Here is an 18,326-nt window from a genome sequence, read left to right as displayed (position 1 = left end):
CAACTTACAGAAGTTACTTACGTGATTTTTACGGAAGCAACTTACAAGTGTAAGGTCGGCGTTATATTTATTTAAATTATTTTATTCTTAGGTTTTATATAGTTATAAGTTGATGAGTGATTTGTAAATGAATGAAAAACGGACAAGGTATTTTAATTTGTAATTAGTTTTATTTTATTATCAAACTGTGTTTAGTTGAATTAAGTAATTTGTGTTATGTTTATAGAACTTATTGTAATTAAAAGGAAGAACTTTACAAACAGCATGCCACTATATCTAGTAAATTAAATGATACTTGTTGGATATATCCATAGAGAACAAATTACTAGCAGAGGTGCCATAACGAAAAAATATCTCCTAAGAAAGTAACGCGCCAAAATGCTCCGCTCATCTTTCCTTACTCCGTGGATATTTCCAATGAGTATTTTCATTTAAACTTTTATTTAAGTTCTTCACTTAAACTTGTATTGGTGTGGTATGGAAAAATATCCTTGTGATCTTAAAGGTACCTACTATATATGTAGCGGAGGTACCTATAAATGTAAAGTGTGAAACACCGAAATACATTTTTTTCTGATCGCAAACTGAATATACAAACCTGTATTGCTATTAAATATTATTTTACACACTTATGATTAATTCTTTGTTTTCTGTAGGTACTTACCTACCTACAAACGTAAACATTTTATAAGGGAGTAAATTGTTCCTTTTTCTTTTCCTAGCTAATGTCTAGGTGGCGCTGAACTTGGAACGTTACCTACAAAAGGAACAACGGTCGTATAACGAAACTTACTTCTCATCAACAGTATATAATAAAAGGAGAAAAGAAGTCAGTCAGATTAAAATCCGAATTTAACGTGCCTTCCGAAATCCAAAGGAACTCTGATCGATGGCCCAACCGCGCCATGCATTGCTTAACTTTATGATCGATCGATTTGCGCAGTTGTTAATTAGCTCCTCTCAAATCGACAAAAGAAGTGCTGAGTAAATACGTCGTACAGCTGCGTAATAAATGCAAATCGTGTAAAAGTCCAAACAAGAATGCGTACTGAGTTTTCCGTTAACTGGCAGCATTAAATTGACTGTCAACTCGAGATGTCATTTTCTGTCAACGTCAGTTATGTCAAAAACGATTTACGAGTGACGCATCGCGGGGTATCGCCCTATTTATTGGCAAAATAAATCGAAATAATACAAGCTGTCGTATTATTATTGATTAAAACACAATAATAAGTATTTCGTCTATCGAAATCAGTCAGTATTCTTGTACTTTGGAATGTTCTTGGATTGTTAGAAAGAGGTGAAACTGCGTTAGCGTTGAATTGCGAAAAAACCGGCTTAAGAAGGTGAGTTTTCGCTTTCTATTTCATAAGTTTTCTCTGGTTATGAATATGCTATTGTTATAATATGATATAGTGGATTGTTTTAACTTCCCCTGAAACGCATTGTATAGTTCGTTTTTATTATGGTTCGTATATGAAGAGTCTTTACGCGAAAAAGTAACGAACGTAGTCGTTGCTTACAATATAAGTTTTTAAATAAAGTGCCTTTACTCCACCTTAACGCTACGTCAAGATAATAATAGATAGTGCGATAACTTCAGTCTAAAGAAACACCTTCGTGATATCGTAATCGTGGTCAGCTAAATCAATAATCAAGATGGTTAGTGAATCATTTCAATAATTCATATTTTATTTGTGTAATATTTTCTGCCTAATATTTCATGCTGAATAGGTTTTCATGAGCTATCTATAAACAAGGTGCTTTCATGATTCATACCTTCAACTCATTGTCCAAATTCACAATAATACATTCATAAAAATTTTTGTTTGTTGTTTGTGGGAAAAAGGCTAGGCAGATGTTGAGAAATTTTTGTTCACTATCAAGACCGTTCCCATTCAAAGTTCATATTTTCAATTTCATCTGTAAATATTTTTGGTATAGAAAAATAACCAGAGTTATCTTTGGACCTACCTGCCAAATCTATGGTTATTTCACCAAAGTAGTTTTGCATGAACAGTTTTTCTCCAAATGGAGCTTGTGAAATTGGTTTACAAGTGGTGTATCAATTATTATATAAAGCCAAGGTAGGTATGTCTTTTTCAGTGATTTCAAGTTTTTCAACCTTGTTTTCTTGCTATTCATCCTCCATCCGCCCCTAAGACGACCCACTGACCGAGCTTTTTTCCCAACTATGTTGGGATCGGCTTCCAGTCTAACCGGATGTAGCTGGGTACCAGTGCTTTACAAGGAGCAACTGCCCCATCTGACCTCCTCAACCCAGTTACCCGGGCAACTCAATACCCCTTGGTTAGACTTGGTGTTTTTGCTATTGTTACTACTATTTATTTATTATTTTGAGCAGTTGTTTTAATTACAAGTCAGAAAGTCTGACAACCAGTCTTGCTCTTTTATTGAGTTTTCTGGATATCTAAGTTCAGGAGGCCAGATAAGCAGTCACTCCATCTACACTGGTTCCTACTCAGTACACGGGTAGACTGGAAGTTTCAAACTATATTTGGATTGGAAGTGTAAAAGCACACATGAAACATAAATAACCACAGCTTAGGACACAAACATTCAAGTTTCAAATTTAGAAGTAAATATTATTATTTCAGATGTGGAAAGCATCAACAGACGTGGTTCCACCAGCTCTTGCTGAAGCTGATGACTGGGAGACAGACCCGGACTTTGTGAATGATGTCACAGAACATGAGCAGAGATGGGGACCTGGTGGACGGAACGTGGAGGCTATTGAGTAAGTTTGATTCAGTATTCTATTCATTACTACTGGTATTCCCACAGTTTGACTGGTACTTCTTCCTGTATTGAGAGAAAATATAGTCTGTTACTCAGGAATAACGTAGCCATGTATATGGTCATTCAGGAGTTTCAAACTCCTTGAGCAAAAAATGTGATTCCTCTTTATCATATTAGTATCTATCTCACGCACCTCGCACCAGTATTTTATGAGATTTCCCTTTTCAAACAATTACATATGACTAGAAACAAAAAATCTGATAAAGCTAAAATTCTTCTGGTATCTTTTATACATGTGACAAGCTACTTTGATTGGCATCTTTGAAATATAATTTTATAGAGTTACATAAATTCTATTGTAGTAACCAATTTTTTTATTTACAGAATCAGCTAGTTGCTTTATTTCGTATATACATTCACATACAACAGATGTTACAAAATATATGTTGTGTGCAGGAAACCCACTTTAATATTATAGCCCAAGTCTGTTTTTCCTTAACTTATACAGAATAGAGGAAAAACTAACTAAACAGCATTTTGGTTCATAATAGTGCTGGTGAAAATATTTTGAATAACTGGATTTTCTGTTTTGTATAACTATTCCCGGTTCCCGGATAAAATATAGCCCATGTTCAGCACAGATAGTGTAGCTTCCTAACAGTAAAAGAATAATTCAAAACGGTTCAGTAGTTCCAGAACCTATTTGATTCAAATAAACAAAATTTTTTTCCTTATTATATATAAGTTCAGGGTATAGATAATGTTCTAATGAATAAGTATAGATAATATGAAAGCAGTGAAAAATCTAGGGTTCGCGATGAGCCGCCAATAAGTTTGGAGCGACCCACACCCACACAACGATAAGCATGGGAAGCGGCCCCGCCGTCTCGTGGCAATGTCCCACAGTATCAATCGATGCTAATTATAATAAATTGATATTAAACGCGAAAGGGAAGCTTGTGGGCGATATTTTCTTTCACAGTGACTCACTATTAACCACTTTGAAAACTGATATGTTTCTATGCAAAGAAATGTTTCTTTCTTTCACTTGCCATGTATATTTGTCTGACAATTGTTATTGATTATTAGCTGTTTTCCTTCGGATTCACCTGCAGTAGCAGTAAAATTTGAGAAAACTTTGACATTAGGGCTTTTCATGTATTCAGACCAATTATAGCGAATCTAATTTCAATACTTATATTGGAGTACTTGGTATTATCTAACTTTTTTTTATTTAATTCCAGCATGGCAAAACTAAGAGAGGAAGTTTTAGAAGCAGATTCACAGTCTAAGAAGAAGCAGTATGAAGCTGGACCCAAACCGTCTTTTGGGTTTGTATTTTTATAACTAGCTGTTTCTACCGTATTCACCTGCTTCCCGTGGATACTTCTGAAAAAGTACCCTGGTAGCTTTCCTTAATAAATAGATTGTCTCACAATGACAGATTTTTTCAAAAAACAAGAGATTACACAAATAAAATTTTCAGATTTATAATGTTAGTAGATTTGTAAATAGATAGGTAAATATAATATACTCAAACACTGAGTTCCAGTTCCTTCTATTTTAAGCCACCTTTTGAATTAATGTATGTTTTTCTTTTAAATGATAAGTATTTTTGTGTATGTTCATGTTGTAATTAAATATGTATACTGCAGTTATGGCGGCAAATTCGGCGTGCAACAAGACCGCATGGACAAGTCGGCTGTCGGTCACGACTACATTGGCAAAACTGAGAAACATGTCTCACAGAAGGATTATGCTCAAGGTTAAGCCATTTTATATACTTCATCATCTTCCTTTTCCCAGCTGTGTGATAGGGCAAGACAGGACGCTAGGATATACAATAAATCGAATCGGTTTATATATGAACCTCACATTGTACAATTGTCGCACAAAAAATATCAAAACAGCCGTTGTAGTAACCCCGTTTTTGTGTTTCATCATCTCCCAAGCCTTTGCCCAACTATGTTGAGGTTGGCTTCCAGTCTAACCCGATGCAGCTGAGTATCAGTACAAAAGGCGACTGTCTAGTGTCTACCTGACCTCCTAAAATCAAAATCTATTTTTGTATGTGTTATTTATTATTATTTATTTACCACGTTTCCTTGAGATAAACTCCATTCAAAGGTTGTCTGTAAGAAATCGTTGTTTAGCGATAAGACTACCAATTGTACTGTTCTCTCTGTGTTGTTAATTTGCTTGGTGTACAATAAAGAATATTACTATCTGTCTATTTTTCGCAGGTTTCGGCGGTAAATACGGAGTCCAAGCGGACCGTATGGACAAATCAGCCGTTGGTCACGACTATGTAGCCCAAGTAGAGAAGCACGTGTCGCAGACCGACTACGCGCAGGGCTTCGGCGGCAAGTACGGCGTGCAGACCGACAGGGTCGACAAGGTTAGTGCGGGAGTTTGGGATTTTGTGGGTTTGACGGTTTGATAGTTTGTGGCTTCGAGGAGGTGGCCACAATTATTGTTGCTACTTTGGAATGAGAAATTCGAAGTCAGCGGTCTCGTTGGACAACTGAGCGGTAACTAGTATTGTCGTTCTTTGTGGCTTCACTCTGCTTTATATAGGCCCCTATCTTATTTATGTACGTCAATATACTGTTACAAAATAATCAGAAATAGTTTATTAATCAAAGAAATTTCGGCTTGCAGACCTGCGAAAGGAGTCTCATTATGATAATACCAGTTTAAAATAATTTTTTTTCTCCTCAGAGCGCAGCAGGCTGGGAGCACAAGGAGACGGTAGAGAAGCACTCTTCTCAGAAGGACTACTCGCAGGGATTCGGCGGCAAGTTCGGCGTGCAGGCCGACCGCAAGGACGCCTCCGCCCTCGGCTGGGACCACCGGGAGGATGCTCAGCATCACGCCTCGCAGACAGGTACCAAGCATCAGTAGCTATGAGCATCAGACCAAGAAGGACAGCAGTAATACATTATCTTCGATAGTCATCTAATTTCAACGGTCCAACTATAGTGGTTATAGTTAGACAGTTGAAATTTCTCATGAGACAGATGAAACAGTGGACAACGAAGTGTTAACCGTAGGCTCTCCCGTATTAACCCGACTGCCAAAAAGGCAGTTAGCTTTATTTTTTCCTTTTGGTTAACGGAACCCTAAAAATCTAAAACAAGTTTGAGTTCTTTACCAATTTTCAGCCCAATCGATTCAGCCGTTTTTCATATAGAATTTAGACTTTATCTTTGCTTTAATAATAAACCAGTATTTATAATATTAATACATATATTATGTCAGACTACGCGTTGGGTTTCGGCGGCAAGTTCGGCGTGCAGACGGACCGGCAGGACGCGTCGGCAGTGGGGTGGGACCATCAGGAGAAGACGCAGGCACATGCTAGCCAGGTCGATCATAAGAAGGTAAGAAAGATTTTCTGATCTTTTAAGAAATAAGAGGTTTAGTAAACGTTTCACCTTGTTGATATAATTGGAAAGACTGCAAACCATTAGTAGATGAAATATTAAAAAAAAACTTATTTCGTTAATTAATGTTGTATTAAGTACCTTCCAAAAAATGTAAATATTGACAATCATTTATAAAAAAAAACATACCGGCCGAATTGAGAACCTCCTCCTTTTTGGGAAGTCGGTTAATTACACATACTTTCGCTACATGATTTAAAAAACATATACGTTGAACTGCATATAACTATCAAATAGCCAATTTTACCAATGAGCAATTATAAGGATGGTTCAGTTATCATTATACTTGTAAAATTATCTCCAATTTGTCCAGGGTTTCGGCGGTAAATTCGGCGTGGAAACAGACAGAGTGGACAAGTCAGCTCACCGCTTCGACGAGGTGGAGAAGGTGGGCACTAACTACACCAAGCACAAGCCCGACATCGGCGGCGCCAAGCCTTCCTCGCTGCGGGCCAAGTTTGAGAACATGGCTAAGGAGAAAGAACAAGTAAGTTAAATATGTTTTTTTTTGTGATTAACCTTCAATTTTAACCGCCAAGTCATCGTTACTGATAGCCAAGGTTTGAGAACTTGGCCAAAGAGAAATAACAGGTGTGGTTTTTTTTACAAAATTCCATACTCTTTAGTATGGAATTTTGTAAAAAAATATGTAGTAAATATAAACATAATTAGTTAAAAATAAAAAATCGGTAAAAAAACTTTTAAGTTAAACGGTTTTATCTTATGTGTACTGAAAACTAGAAAATAAAAAAATAGTTACTTACCTGTCAACCTACGTAGGTGGTCCCGGTCATATGAAACTAAAATAAAAACGTGGGGCCCATTAACTATTGCTGTAGTACTTTCTTCTAGAGGTATAATAGGTGTGGATTGCATCGACTTACTATAATCGTAACTGGAGATTTTGACAATCAATAATCAGCCGTAGCGGCTTCACCAGCGAACGCCGAGCTCATGATCTACCAAAGTATAACGATATGCTTTGCCATAGGTAGGATTTCACAGGGGCCCCACGTTTTTATTTTAGTTTCATATGACCGGGACCACCTACGTAGGTTGACAGGTAAGTAACTATTTTTTTATTTTCTAGTTTTCAGTACACATAAGATAAAACCGTTTAACTTAAAAGTTTTTACCGATTTTTATTTTCTAGTTTTAGTATTTAATGAAAATGCCTACCGAATATTCCTCATTCTATCTAATTCATTTAGTGCATCATTATTACACGGTCTCTTACCTGACAATTTATTACAATCCAATTCCTCAATACATAGCCCTTCCAGATACTTTTTTTTTGTAACAACCCCAAAAATCATCACATGACCTCTCCTGCTGTGGGTCAGCAGCGGTGAGGGAGTGCCAGACTCTTGACTAAAAACCGTTTTGTTTCGTCGTAGGCCTTTTATGTACCAGGGCCGCGGTAACTCTTTCGAACAATCTCGCAGCCCAGGCAGGCCTTGGCCCTGTTGGGCCCCGCTGGAGTTACTGACAGTTTTCTACCTGTGAAGCCCTTTCATTTGATACCCATATTGGTGGGATTGATAAAAAATTGTTATCAGCCATTTGGTAGCGGCGGCCATCTTAGATTTCAATTTTGCATAGTAAATTGTATTCTACTTGTTGAGCAGTTCATTTGATACCCATGTTGATGGGATTTATAAAACCTAAGTTATCCGCCATTTTGTAGAGGCCGCCATCTTGGATTTTAATTTTATATAGTCCATTTTATTCTACTGGTTGAGAACTTTCATTTGATACCCATATTGATGGGATTGATAAAACCTACGTTGTCCGCCATTTTGTAGCGGCCGCCATCTTGGATTTCAATTTTTTATAGTATATTGTATTCTGCTTGTTGAGCCCTTTCATTTGATACCCATATTGATGGGATTGATAAAATCTACGTTATCCGCCATTTTGTGCCGGCGGCCATATTGGATTTACAATGTTATTGATATTACTATATTGTATTGTCATCGGAATTAAAGGTGTATACAAAATTTCAGGTTAATCGGTTGACAGGAAGAGGGTGAAATTTGAATTACTAAATTTGACCCAAGAATGAATAAATAATAAAACAAACGGGGTGAGCTAAATAAAACCGTTTAATAAATTTGACCCAAGAATGAATAAATAATAAAACAAACGGGGTGAGCTAAATAAAACCGTTTAAAAACAACTTGGCACTTATACCAAGTAAAAGCCTAACCTAACCTAGGAAGTGCCAAGCCTTCCTCACTGCTGGCCAAGTTCCTTAGCCATGTCGAAAACATTTCGAAAGAACAGGTTCGGATTAATAAATATAAGAATTTTGAGAAAAATATTTGTTTAAAAAGCTTAAACTTGTGTAACTTTTTTTGTGGATGGATTGTAATGAATTAATTTGTTTCTCAGGAAGCGTTACAATCCGTGCAAAGGATAAGACAACAGAGAGAGGCTATCGACAAAGACTTATCACAAAAGGTAAATCATTTACATTATTATCGCAATTGTTCATGTAAACAAATATTATAAAGGCGAAAGTTTAGGAGGTATACATTAAAATAAAAATATAAGGTACTTTTTACCCGGGTAAGTAGTTCCCTTAAAAATCAGGTAATATACGGATACTACTTAAAAAATATATGTACTGCCAATATAATATTACAGAAATAATTTTTTTTTGTCAAAGTCACAAATATTTTTACTCCACAAGAGTTAACAAGTAATATTATTTCCCCAGGAAAAGGTCCGAGTAGACAAAGAGCAAGCGGACGTTCCTCCCCCGGAGAGTGAACCTGCACCTCCCGCCAAGCTGCCCGGGAAACTCGCTAATAAAATGCCCGTGCTACCAACTGCTGAGCCAACCGAGCAAACTGTTGCTTCTCCTATTATGCAGAAGGTATTTTTTATTAATACATATTATTTAAAAAATGCGTTTATTGGGGAATTGGGGATATGAAATAACATGAAAGTTTGTGTGTATGGATGATTGTTATTAATTGCAAAAAATACAGAATGGTTTTTAATGAAACTTAGCAGTGATAGAGCTTACTTATCAGAACAGTAGACAGTATAGGAGTTGTTTCCGGAAGCGGGTGAAACCACTGGTAGAAACATATTTTTATATATTTTTTAAACTTAAACTGACTACTAATTTTCTTTTTAAACGTACAATATGAACCAACGTAGAATGAGAAACAATATTTATGTTTAAAAAATTTAACGAACCAAAAAAAAAATTCTGTGTTTTTCTAAGAACTCGTCTTACAAGTAAGTATCTTATAAACGATAAAATCTAAATTCAACAACTCGATCTAGGTAATGCCGGATATGCCGTCGCCGGTCGCGGCAGCCCCTGCGCCCGCGCCGGCCGAGGTACCGGAGATGACGTCATCTCTAGACAAACAAGCTAACCTGCCCGATGTCACTCTAGTTGGTGAACCGAAAGAGGAGAAGGAGGAGGTATGGGGTTCATAGATTTAAATTTGCTTTATTTTAAAAACATAAGAGTAGATTTTTGGTTAAATGTTGAGTAATTTGATTATACATGTTTTTGGGTGTGTTAAAGTAAATTAAATTAAATTTTGTTAAGTTTATAAAATACAATTAAGCTTCTTTTTATCTATGGTCTATAGTTTAAAGAAACACAAACATGCTTGCTCACAAATTTCTCTGGCTGTAAACAGAGCTAATCAGGGGCGATCAACATAACTTTTAGTTAAGGGAACAGCGTGAATTAGTACACTTAAATGATCTTATCTTTCACCTATCTTAAGATAATTGTTATAATTCAAATATTGACGAAATTAACATCTTTCACTTTTATTTCTTCCCCAGCTAACCCGTCAGCCGACAATAGTAGTGTCCCCGGTAGGCTGGGAGGGCGAGGCGCCGGGCGGCGACGAGGACGAGGACGGCTACACGGCGCGGGCGCTGTACGACTACCAGGCCGCCGCCCCGGACGAGATCTCCTTCGACCCGGACGATATCATCACTAATATTGTCATGGTGAGATTATTTATTCTTACATCATCATCATCTTTGACACGGATAGTCCGTGAATAAATGCATCATGTTTGCCACAGTCAGTCCGGAAATGGGTGACCTTGTTATGACGAGTTCCTCCGTGTTTCAGAAGGTTCTATTCAATTTTATTGATAGCAATCCATGTCAATGTTTCATAGGGTTTAATTGGTAGGTCCTGCCTGTCATTTGAACATCTTTGGTAATCATCCATATTAGGGTGTCCCAAAAAAATCAAAATCATTTTTTTTTAACGCATACCCTCCTATTTTTTTCCTTTTGGTCCAAAACTATTATAAATAAAATTTTATGATGGTAGGACCACGGTAACCCGTGCCGACTTACATTTGTATGTATGTCATACTTGCTCTCTAAGACTAACGCGATCTAACTCGTCGATGTGCTTGTGATTTCTTGTTATTTAGTGATCGAATCATTGTTTTCAAACAGCCAACACGTCACTAGACTTACACAGTTATAAAAAGGGTATATTTTTAATTAGGGGACCTAAAGCATCAAATGACGGGCTCAAAACTTCCGTCTAATGGACAAGTTCTGGCAGTTTCATTGTACAACTAGCGATCCGCTCCGGCTTCGCACGGAATAACAGTATTTCTCCACTATTTAATGTTTGTTATTATACATGTAAACCTTTCTCTTTAATCACTCTATCTATTAGAGAAAACCGCATGAAAATCGGTTGCGTAGTTTTGAAGAATTAGGTAAGCTTACAACGGGACACGGGGACAGAAAAAGCGACTTTGTTGTATACTATGTACTTAGTGCTATTCGGGAAATTAATTTTATTGTGAATGAAAACGTAAATCTTACTATTCGCGAATGCATTATCTACTGGGAAAAGGCGCGTATTCCAACAAAATCTTTGCCTAATTGTGTGACGAAACTCGTCACCTTGTATCAAGTTTGGAGGGACAAAAGATACAAGACGTTTTTAAGCAACGCCATCAAGACTTTTTCAGCAACTTAGATATATAATTTGTTTGATTTTGATTAATAAGAATAAATTATCATGTCCCGAGCCTTTTCCCACTATGTTGGGGTCGGCTTCCAGTCTTGCCGGATTCAGCTGAGTACTAGAGTTTTACAAGGAGCGACTGCCTATCTGAGTTCTCAACCCAGTTACCCAGCAACCCAATACCCCTTTGATAAGACTAGTGTCAGACTTATTGACTTCTGACTACCCGAAACGACTGTCCAAAATGTTAAATGACAGCCAGGAGAGCAGCCGGCCTACAGTTAGCGCGAATTACAGAAAGCACGCGCCTCAGAGGAGCAAAGAGGAAATAACTTTTGAAAAACGATTGAATGTATCGTTTTTCAGGGGTTATTTTGTCTTTGGTTAATTTTTTTTTTCAAAAGAAGATCTTTACGGTAGGTACGTTGTATGACAAAATCACCTCTAACTTCATTTCAGTAAAAAACGAGTTCTTTGATCGATCGCCTTAAAATTAATGACAGTTTTCTACATGAATGTGTCCTACCTTCTAGTCAAATAATGCTTCGTATCAAGAAGCCAAAGTTTCAGCACTGAGAGTTAGTGAACGATGTGGCCGAAAGATCGGTGAAGTTCATGCAAGACTTTTATTGATTAATCACAGTAGATGTGGAACAAAAACAATTATTGTTAGGTACCGTCCTAGAACATCGGAAAATTTATCCTGACTGTAAAAAAAAAACTACTTTAAAATGAAAATTTTAACAATGAAATTATTTTTCAATGTATATGAGAAGATAAAACATTATTTGGATGTATTCGAGGTTTATTTTTAGTAATAATAATTAAGATCTAAATTTCTCCATAGTAGTCAGTACAAATTTTCATGTGAAAACTTTGGCATTAAGTCGGCACGGGTTACCACTGTCCGATCGAGATAATATTTATTATAGGAGATAATGAGGTCAAAACGAAAATAATTAGAGGGTATGCGTCCTTTAATTCGAGAAAAAAAAATTCCCCCTTATGTCTTGGGACACCCTAATCCATATACATAATTTTATACCATTTTATTTGTGGTTGACGCTTCATACCTTCTCCTATAAACCTGTGTCTAACGTCATTCATCTCACAAGTAATAAAAGTTAGATAGCCAGAAATTCTGACAACCAATCTTACCAAGGGCTATCAGGTTGCCCGGGTAAATAATTTGTGGAGGTTAGATTGGCAGTCGCTTTATATTTATTCATTATTTATGATTATTGCTACAACTGGTCATAGTGGAAGTCTACACCACCATATTTCAGAGAAGGCTAGGTCTCCTTTATCAATCAACCCTTTAATTATTATTTATATTGTTTTATCTTTTATTTCAACCTTATCTACATTGCTCAAATATATTTCCCTTCTCAGATCGACGAAGGCTGGTGGCAAGGATTATGCAAAGGCGCTTACGGCCTTTTCCCAGCAAACTACGTGCAATTGCAAGATAAGTAGGACATTCCCAAAATAACATTAATTTTAACATTTATTCGTATAAAGAGATCATGTTGTCTGTACATTGGATTTGGTTAATATTCGTGAGGCTTTGAAGATATATTTTTTTGTGACGCATCGAAAATTGTTTAGCTTTTTATGGGATTTGTGTATAATTTTCGCTTAAATTGACATTTATTTTATACTAGCACGTATTTCATAAAGCTATGCCATAAGTATTTGTCTCAACGCGAGAATCGAACTAGCAATTACTAACTCGAAACCCGAAACTCGGGATATCGCTATTATAATTATTACTTTTGACGTTAAAAAATATTTCGGTACCTTGAACAAACGCTAGTTGAAAAAATATAGATGTATAATATTAATTAAATAATTTAAGCTAGATATTATTGTTATAAAAGACTTTAATTTTGATAAATGAGTAATTTTGATATAATTATAATGTTAACTGATAATATTGACAGTTTAAATTGAAATTGACGAATGAAAACTAACATAAGATTTTATTCTATAACATAACCGTTTAAAAGTAAATAATTAACACCAAAAATTAATAAGCTGTCAATATTATTTCAATTTGCAAAAAAATATGTTGGTCATTTTAGAGTTGCATATTTGCGCTAAAACTTTGCGCATTTGCGCTTAGATTTTGCGCACTTGCGCTTAGATTTTGCGCATCTGCTCTACGCAATAGAACGTTGCTAATAACTCCTCAATGAACAACATATTTTTGCGCAAAAATAATTGAAATAATAAAGAGATAAGCGCACTAACAAATCTTTAATTTCATACCGAAAATACCTTTAAAAGTATTAGTATATTTGACATACAAACATGTAAAAAGTAAAAGTTTTATAGTGTGCTTACTCATATAGATATAAACTTTTAAACTCGATAAAGTACTTATGAGACGAAAACGCGAGAAACCTCAATATTTCGACATAAGGTGAATTTGAATTATTTAGCTATTGCCTAACTTGGGCTGTTCGTAAGAGGTAGGAATATAGCATTTTGGGACTTATGACTTGGATATAAGGTTCAAATTAGATTGGCATCGTAAAATTAATCTTTAGGCGTAATTTACGAGGTGAATTCCAAAATGATCCAGTTTAATTAAATGAGCAAATATCGTAATAGTGAGCTAACAATATCTATAACAATAATTTAAGGAGGTACATTTTGTGTACCTCTTAGATTAAAAAAAAAATCTTTTACTAAAACTACCAAGACATTACGATAATGATTACTTAAGTCACTCTTTACACCTAAGGAATGGATTAAGTAACCATTAAATGCCTCTGAGTGTGTCTAACAAGTCACATAATTTGTGTAGTTTTCATATGCTATATTTTATCCTGCTACGGGAAGTAGTTCACGGAATACTGCTTGATGTTGATCGCTAAATAAATAAAATAAGGAAGGTTCACATCGTAAATTATGCTATATTTAAAATAGGTGAAGCAAGTAGATCGCGTATTAGATGTCAATAGCTTAAGATATGTATCGTCTTCCAATACCTACCTCTTAACAATTTTGTTTGTAGCACCTCAAATATTCTTACTGCACGCTTTAATATAAAATTTGACTAAAATGCATTTAATTTGAAAAACAAACTTTTAGGTTGGATTGCACCATTTTAACTATACCTGTTACAGCCTTTTTATCGTCCCACCGCTGGGCACAGGCCTCCTCTCACACGGAGAAGGATTTAGCATTAATCACCACGCTTGCTCAATGCGGGTTGGTGATTTTAACTATAACCAAACCATAACCAAACCATAACTAGTGATGTTGCCGATTTGACCAATAGGTGACAATTTCACGGCTGGTTATGGTTTGGTTATCGCTATAGTTAAATGGAGCAACCCATCCTTTTAGTTTAACGCTAGCTTATAATTGTAAATGTTGTCTTGAAGTATTTTATTCCTTTTAATCTAAATTGACACCGAAGAGATGTATTTGTTTATTTGTAGAAATCTATAATTCTGCAAATATTAAATTAGCGCTTTAACATGTTTTTATTACATAACACGCCTCGAGAAAAATCTATTATGTAATAAATAGCACTATATTTTTGTTATTTCAACGAGTTGTATGCCAAATTATTATTTAATATGTTTCAATTCGTAACCTATTAAATGTAGAATGTATTTTAAATTCTAATCTATCATTGATTTACATAAGAGCTGCCGCAGATATGACGGAACGCATTGAAAAGCAATTTTTACTGGCAAACTTTCGATAGTATTTAAGGTCACAATTTATTAGTCGTTACAACATGTCTTCTTCTTGTCGTAACCCTTTTTTCCACTCATACAGTTAGGAAGACATAAAGTTTGACAATTAGCTTTACCAAGGGGTATTAGGTTGCCTTGCCAACTGGGTTTAGGCGGCCAGATAGACAGTCGCTACTTGTAAAACATTAGAGCTCAGCTCCATTCGGTTAGAATGGAAGCCGACCCCAACATAATTGGGAAAAGGCTAGACAAATGATAAAAATTGCTCTTCGCTGTGTTTCGCTATATGTGCGGCGGTCATAGCTATCATATAAATTATCCCTTGAAATATCAAAATGTTTTAATTTTTAATAAATATTCCATATCTTATAGATGAGACTATCAGGCTTTAGATCTAGATACATAGTTATAACGTAGTCTCAAAATTAATCATATTTCATTAAGTTGTAAGATTTATTTTAATATGACGTTCATTTTGAGAAAGTATTTTTAATTCAATGATTTTTTTTTATCTCTTGTCATTAAAGTTAATTTATCTGGTAATTTTAAAATGTATTTTTTTATTCCAAAAAGTATTTCTTGCAATTCATTTGTATTTAAAAAAATCTTTCCCAACTAAAATAATGATGTTATTTGTGAATGATTTTTACAAATGTTGACATTAGAATAGCTTAGACTGTACCACATGTTCACAAATACAGAATTAGCTATAACATAGATATGGCAACAAGATTTGCTTCCAAAATATATGTATTAAACATAATGAAATTAAATAGTAAGGTATCACCAACGAATTTCATAATTATTTCATTATAATAGAAATCGATAAAATAAGCTGCCATCTCTAATTCAGTCTAAAAAATATCGATAAAACTGTACCTCGATAAATGTATCAATCATTTTAATCGTATTTGTGACATGTGGAATAGTCGAAATAGTTTATAAGTAGTAAGTATGGGTATCTAATGCCGAACTATGTTTTATATAAAACAATTTATTGTTTAAAGATGAATAAAATAATATTTTATAGCTATTACCACGTTTTATCTATAAATCCTAATTAATCCTCGCTAATATTATGAATTCGAATGTAACTATTCGTATGTCTGTCTGTTGGTGACACTTTCATGCCAAACTAAAGGACAAGAATATCGTGGAAACGATGAGTTACCCAAAGAAACGATGGATGGATTGTGTGAAAGTAGATATGGTTAGAAAGAATGTTACTTGTGAGATGACGGCAGATAGAAGAGTATGGAAGGCGAAAACATGCTGCGCCGACCCCAAATAAAATTGGGTTAAGGGCAGGAGGATAATGATGATGATGATGAACCCTAAAGGTTAGGCAATCCTGTAATTCTTTTCGGATGATGTAAGGCAGCTCGGAAGAATATGTATGTATGTGAAACAAGATGGCGCTGCAAGCAAGACTGTTCTAGTTCTGTTCACGCTACATAGGTGTCGCTAAGTGCATCAACTTGATAACAATCTTTTTCTATCAGTTACTGGGATCCACTTTCAGATTAGACTTCATTCAATAATTTCATACAAACTTCCTTATTACGTACACTAATATTGATATTTAAGTTGATTGTAACCGCTTCTGAAATTGACGATGACACAAAATTGTTTTATGAAAATCTTCTTTCGAAGGAATGGGCTTACCAAAAAATAAAAAGAATCAATAAACGTATATAACACAACAATGTATTCAACAGACACAAACTGATTGTAAACTTCGTCGGTCCACAAACACACGCAAAATTTTGCCCATCAGACTTCAGCCAATTATTATAAGCAGAGACCCTGGTGAATAGCGTAGTCTTGTCAAAGTTTTTACCACTAACTATTCCTACCAGGATATCCCTGCCTCTCTGTTCTGTAGGATCCAAAGTTCCGTAACAAGCCAAAGGCCCACCCGAGTCGCCGCCACCGACATCCGAAGCCTGAGAATTCGTGCAAATAAACGTATCCATATTCATTTCCCACCAAATATCACATTGCCTTCTCGACAGAATAAAAATATCAGCCCATAAGAGCTCAGGTGCTAGTTCAGGACCAGGCCCCGTTTGGCCAAATCCCGCAGCTAAGCAAGTTCTTGGATAATCTGTTAATTTCGCTGCGGGAACAATGTAGTCCACTTTTTGCGTGTAGACGAATTTCTCGTCGAGGAATACTAAGGCTATGTCGTGTGATGGGAAGTGGAAGTTGGGGTGGAGAATCACCTTCACCATGGAACGCCATTGGCCTTTTGGTGTTGTATGTGTGCGACCTGCGAAGAAATTCGGATATTATTTCATTTAGGCCTTTACAAGCACTAATGAACGTGAAAAGTATAAATAGGATTGATTCTAGTTGCCAATTCCAAAAGTAGCTTCCTATAGAGAAGAACAGGCAAGAAAATCCATATCCATTAGTCGTGTGCATAGGAAAATATATTCTATAGGACATTTTGTAAAGGGGTTACAAATTGATGATGTGATAAGTACATAGCGCTAAAATAGATTTTTCTATTCAGGTTCGAATTGATATTCGCCTTTCTAAATCCAAGGTTGCTAGCTTGAGATATTCAATACTGTCTTCAATTACTACCTTAGCGCTGTCCGCTCTCAGATTGCTCATCACTACCTATTTACTCCTACAGTCTATTTACCTCGTTATAATCATTACCTGTGTGAACAAGTTCATTTTTCAAATTACCAGCAACGACCCTCAATCGCTTAAAATGTTTTGCATAATAAAAATGTCTTCCTTCGAAGCAATGAGCTGCCGTCAGGATTTTAGTTTGTGCTATAATGCTTCCTCCACACAAATTCGCCCACAAAGTCTTTGTTCGAGATATTTTCTTAGATTTTTCTTTGATAGAAACTAGATATGGTATCTGGCCGGTCAATACTGGATTCCCGTGCACAATGGTTGGTTGAACTCGAAATGTAGAGTATTTAATCGTAGTTATAATTCGTTCTTGTGCAACTGTTGTGGCTATTGTAATTAGGAACAAGAATATTTTTAGGAACATTAATTTTTGTTAATTTTGATTCTGTGTTGACAGTTGTGTTGTGAATACCTTGTTAGAAAGGTTATGGATGAGGTTTTATTGAGGTAGCTGGAAGTAAAAGGAGGGTGAATGGCTACCGCTATTTTTGGGGATTTTACTCGGACCATGATGCGCTCATATTAAATTGTAGGTACCTTTTTGTTTACGTGTGTTTATTTTGCTGCTATGTGATCTATGTTTTTACCAGTTTTCGCTGTGTCTTCACATCACTAAAGATGAAGAAAAACTCATCATCCTCTTACCACATACCTATAAAATGGTATATTATGTAACGATTTAGGTATCACTTCAAGAAAGGGGTATCTATCTAGTCATTAACAAAATTGGTTCACACCTACGCTATTCTTTAAAAATCAATAAACCAT

The 18,326-nt window shown here is 35.6% G+C and overlaps 2 protein-coding genes across 4 annotated transcripts; one reads left to right on the top strand and one right to left on the bottom strand.

Moving 5' to 3' along the window:
- Positions 1-1,109: 1,109 nt before the first annotated feature.
- LOC110374022 (src substrate cortactin) lies at positions 1,110-15,936 on the top strand. Of its 3 annotated transcripts, none has more exons than XM_064040775.1 (13): positions 1,110-1,346; positions 2,619-2,758; positions 4,005-4,091; positions 4,416-4,525; positions 5,004-5,158; positions 5,482-5,647; positions 6,022-6,143; positions 6,520-6,693; positions 8,601-8,669; positions 8,929-9,087; positions 9,507-9,650; positions 10,026-10,196; positions 12,580-15,936. In XM_064040775.1, the coding sequence occupies exons 2-13, from the start codon at positions 2,619-2,621 to the stop codon at positions 12,661-12,663; spliced, it is 1,581 nt and encodes a 526-aa protein (XP_063896845.1). In that variant the 5' UTR covers positions 1,110-1,346; the 3' UTR covers positions 12,664-15,936. The 3 variants fall into 3 exon arrangements, with proteins under 3 accessions (XP_063896845.1, XP_063896844.1, XP_063896843.1); XM_064040774.1 differs by lacking the exon at positions 1,110-1,346 and adding an exon at positions 1,536-1,662; XM_064040773.1 differs by lacking the exon at positions 1,110-1,346 and adding an exon at positions 1,947-2,087.
- A 628-nt stretch (positions 15,937-16,564) lies between these two features.
- Positions 16,565-17,987, bottom strand: LOC135118574 (putative serine protease 45). Its single transcript, XM_064040955.1, has 2 exons — positions 17,574-17,987; positions 16,565-17,175 (listed from the first exon to the last, which is right to left on the bottom strand). Exons 1-2 carry the CDS (start codon positions 17,920-17,922, stop codon positions 16,565-16,567), a joined length of 960 nt encoding a protein of 319 aa, XP_063897025.1. The 5' UTR covers positions 17,923-17,987.
- Positions 17,988-18,326: the final 339 nt, after the last annotated feature.

The sequence above is a fragment of the Helicoverpa armigera genome, chromosome 23 (assembly GCF_030705265.1).
Source record: "Helicoverpa armigera isolate CAAS_96S chromosome 23, ASM3070526v1, whole genome shotgun sequence".
Taxonomy (NCBI): domain Eukaryota; kingdom Metazoa; phylum Arthropoda; class Insecta; order Lepidoptera; family Noctuidae; genus Helicoverpa; species Helicoverpa armigera.
This window is presented reverse-complemented; position numbering and strand designations above follow the sequence as displayed.

Excerpts from the sequence above, each read along its gene's own strand:
- LOC135118574 (XM_064040955.1), bottom strand. The coding sequence starts at position 17,922 with ATGTTCCTAAAAATATTCTTGTTCCTAATTACAATAGCCACAACAGTT. Across the intron at positions 17,176-17,573 it reads AAATGAACTTGTTCACACAG|GTCGCACACATACAACACCA; the intron begins GTAATGATTATA and ends ATTTCTTCGCAG.
- LOC110374022 (XM_064040773.1), top strand. The coding sequence starts at position 2,013 with ATGAACAGTTTTTCTCCAAATGGAGCTTGTGAAATTGGTTTACAAGTG. Across the intron at positions 2,759-4,004 it reads CGGAACGTGGAGGCTATTGA|CATGGCAAAACTAAGAGAGG; the intron begins GTAAGTTTGATT and ends ATTTAATTCCAG. Across the intron at positions 8,670-8,928 it reads ACAAAGACTTATCACAAAAG|GAAAAGGTCCGAGTAGACAA; the intron begins GTAAATCATTTA and ends TTATTTCCCCAG.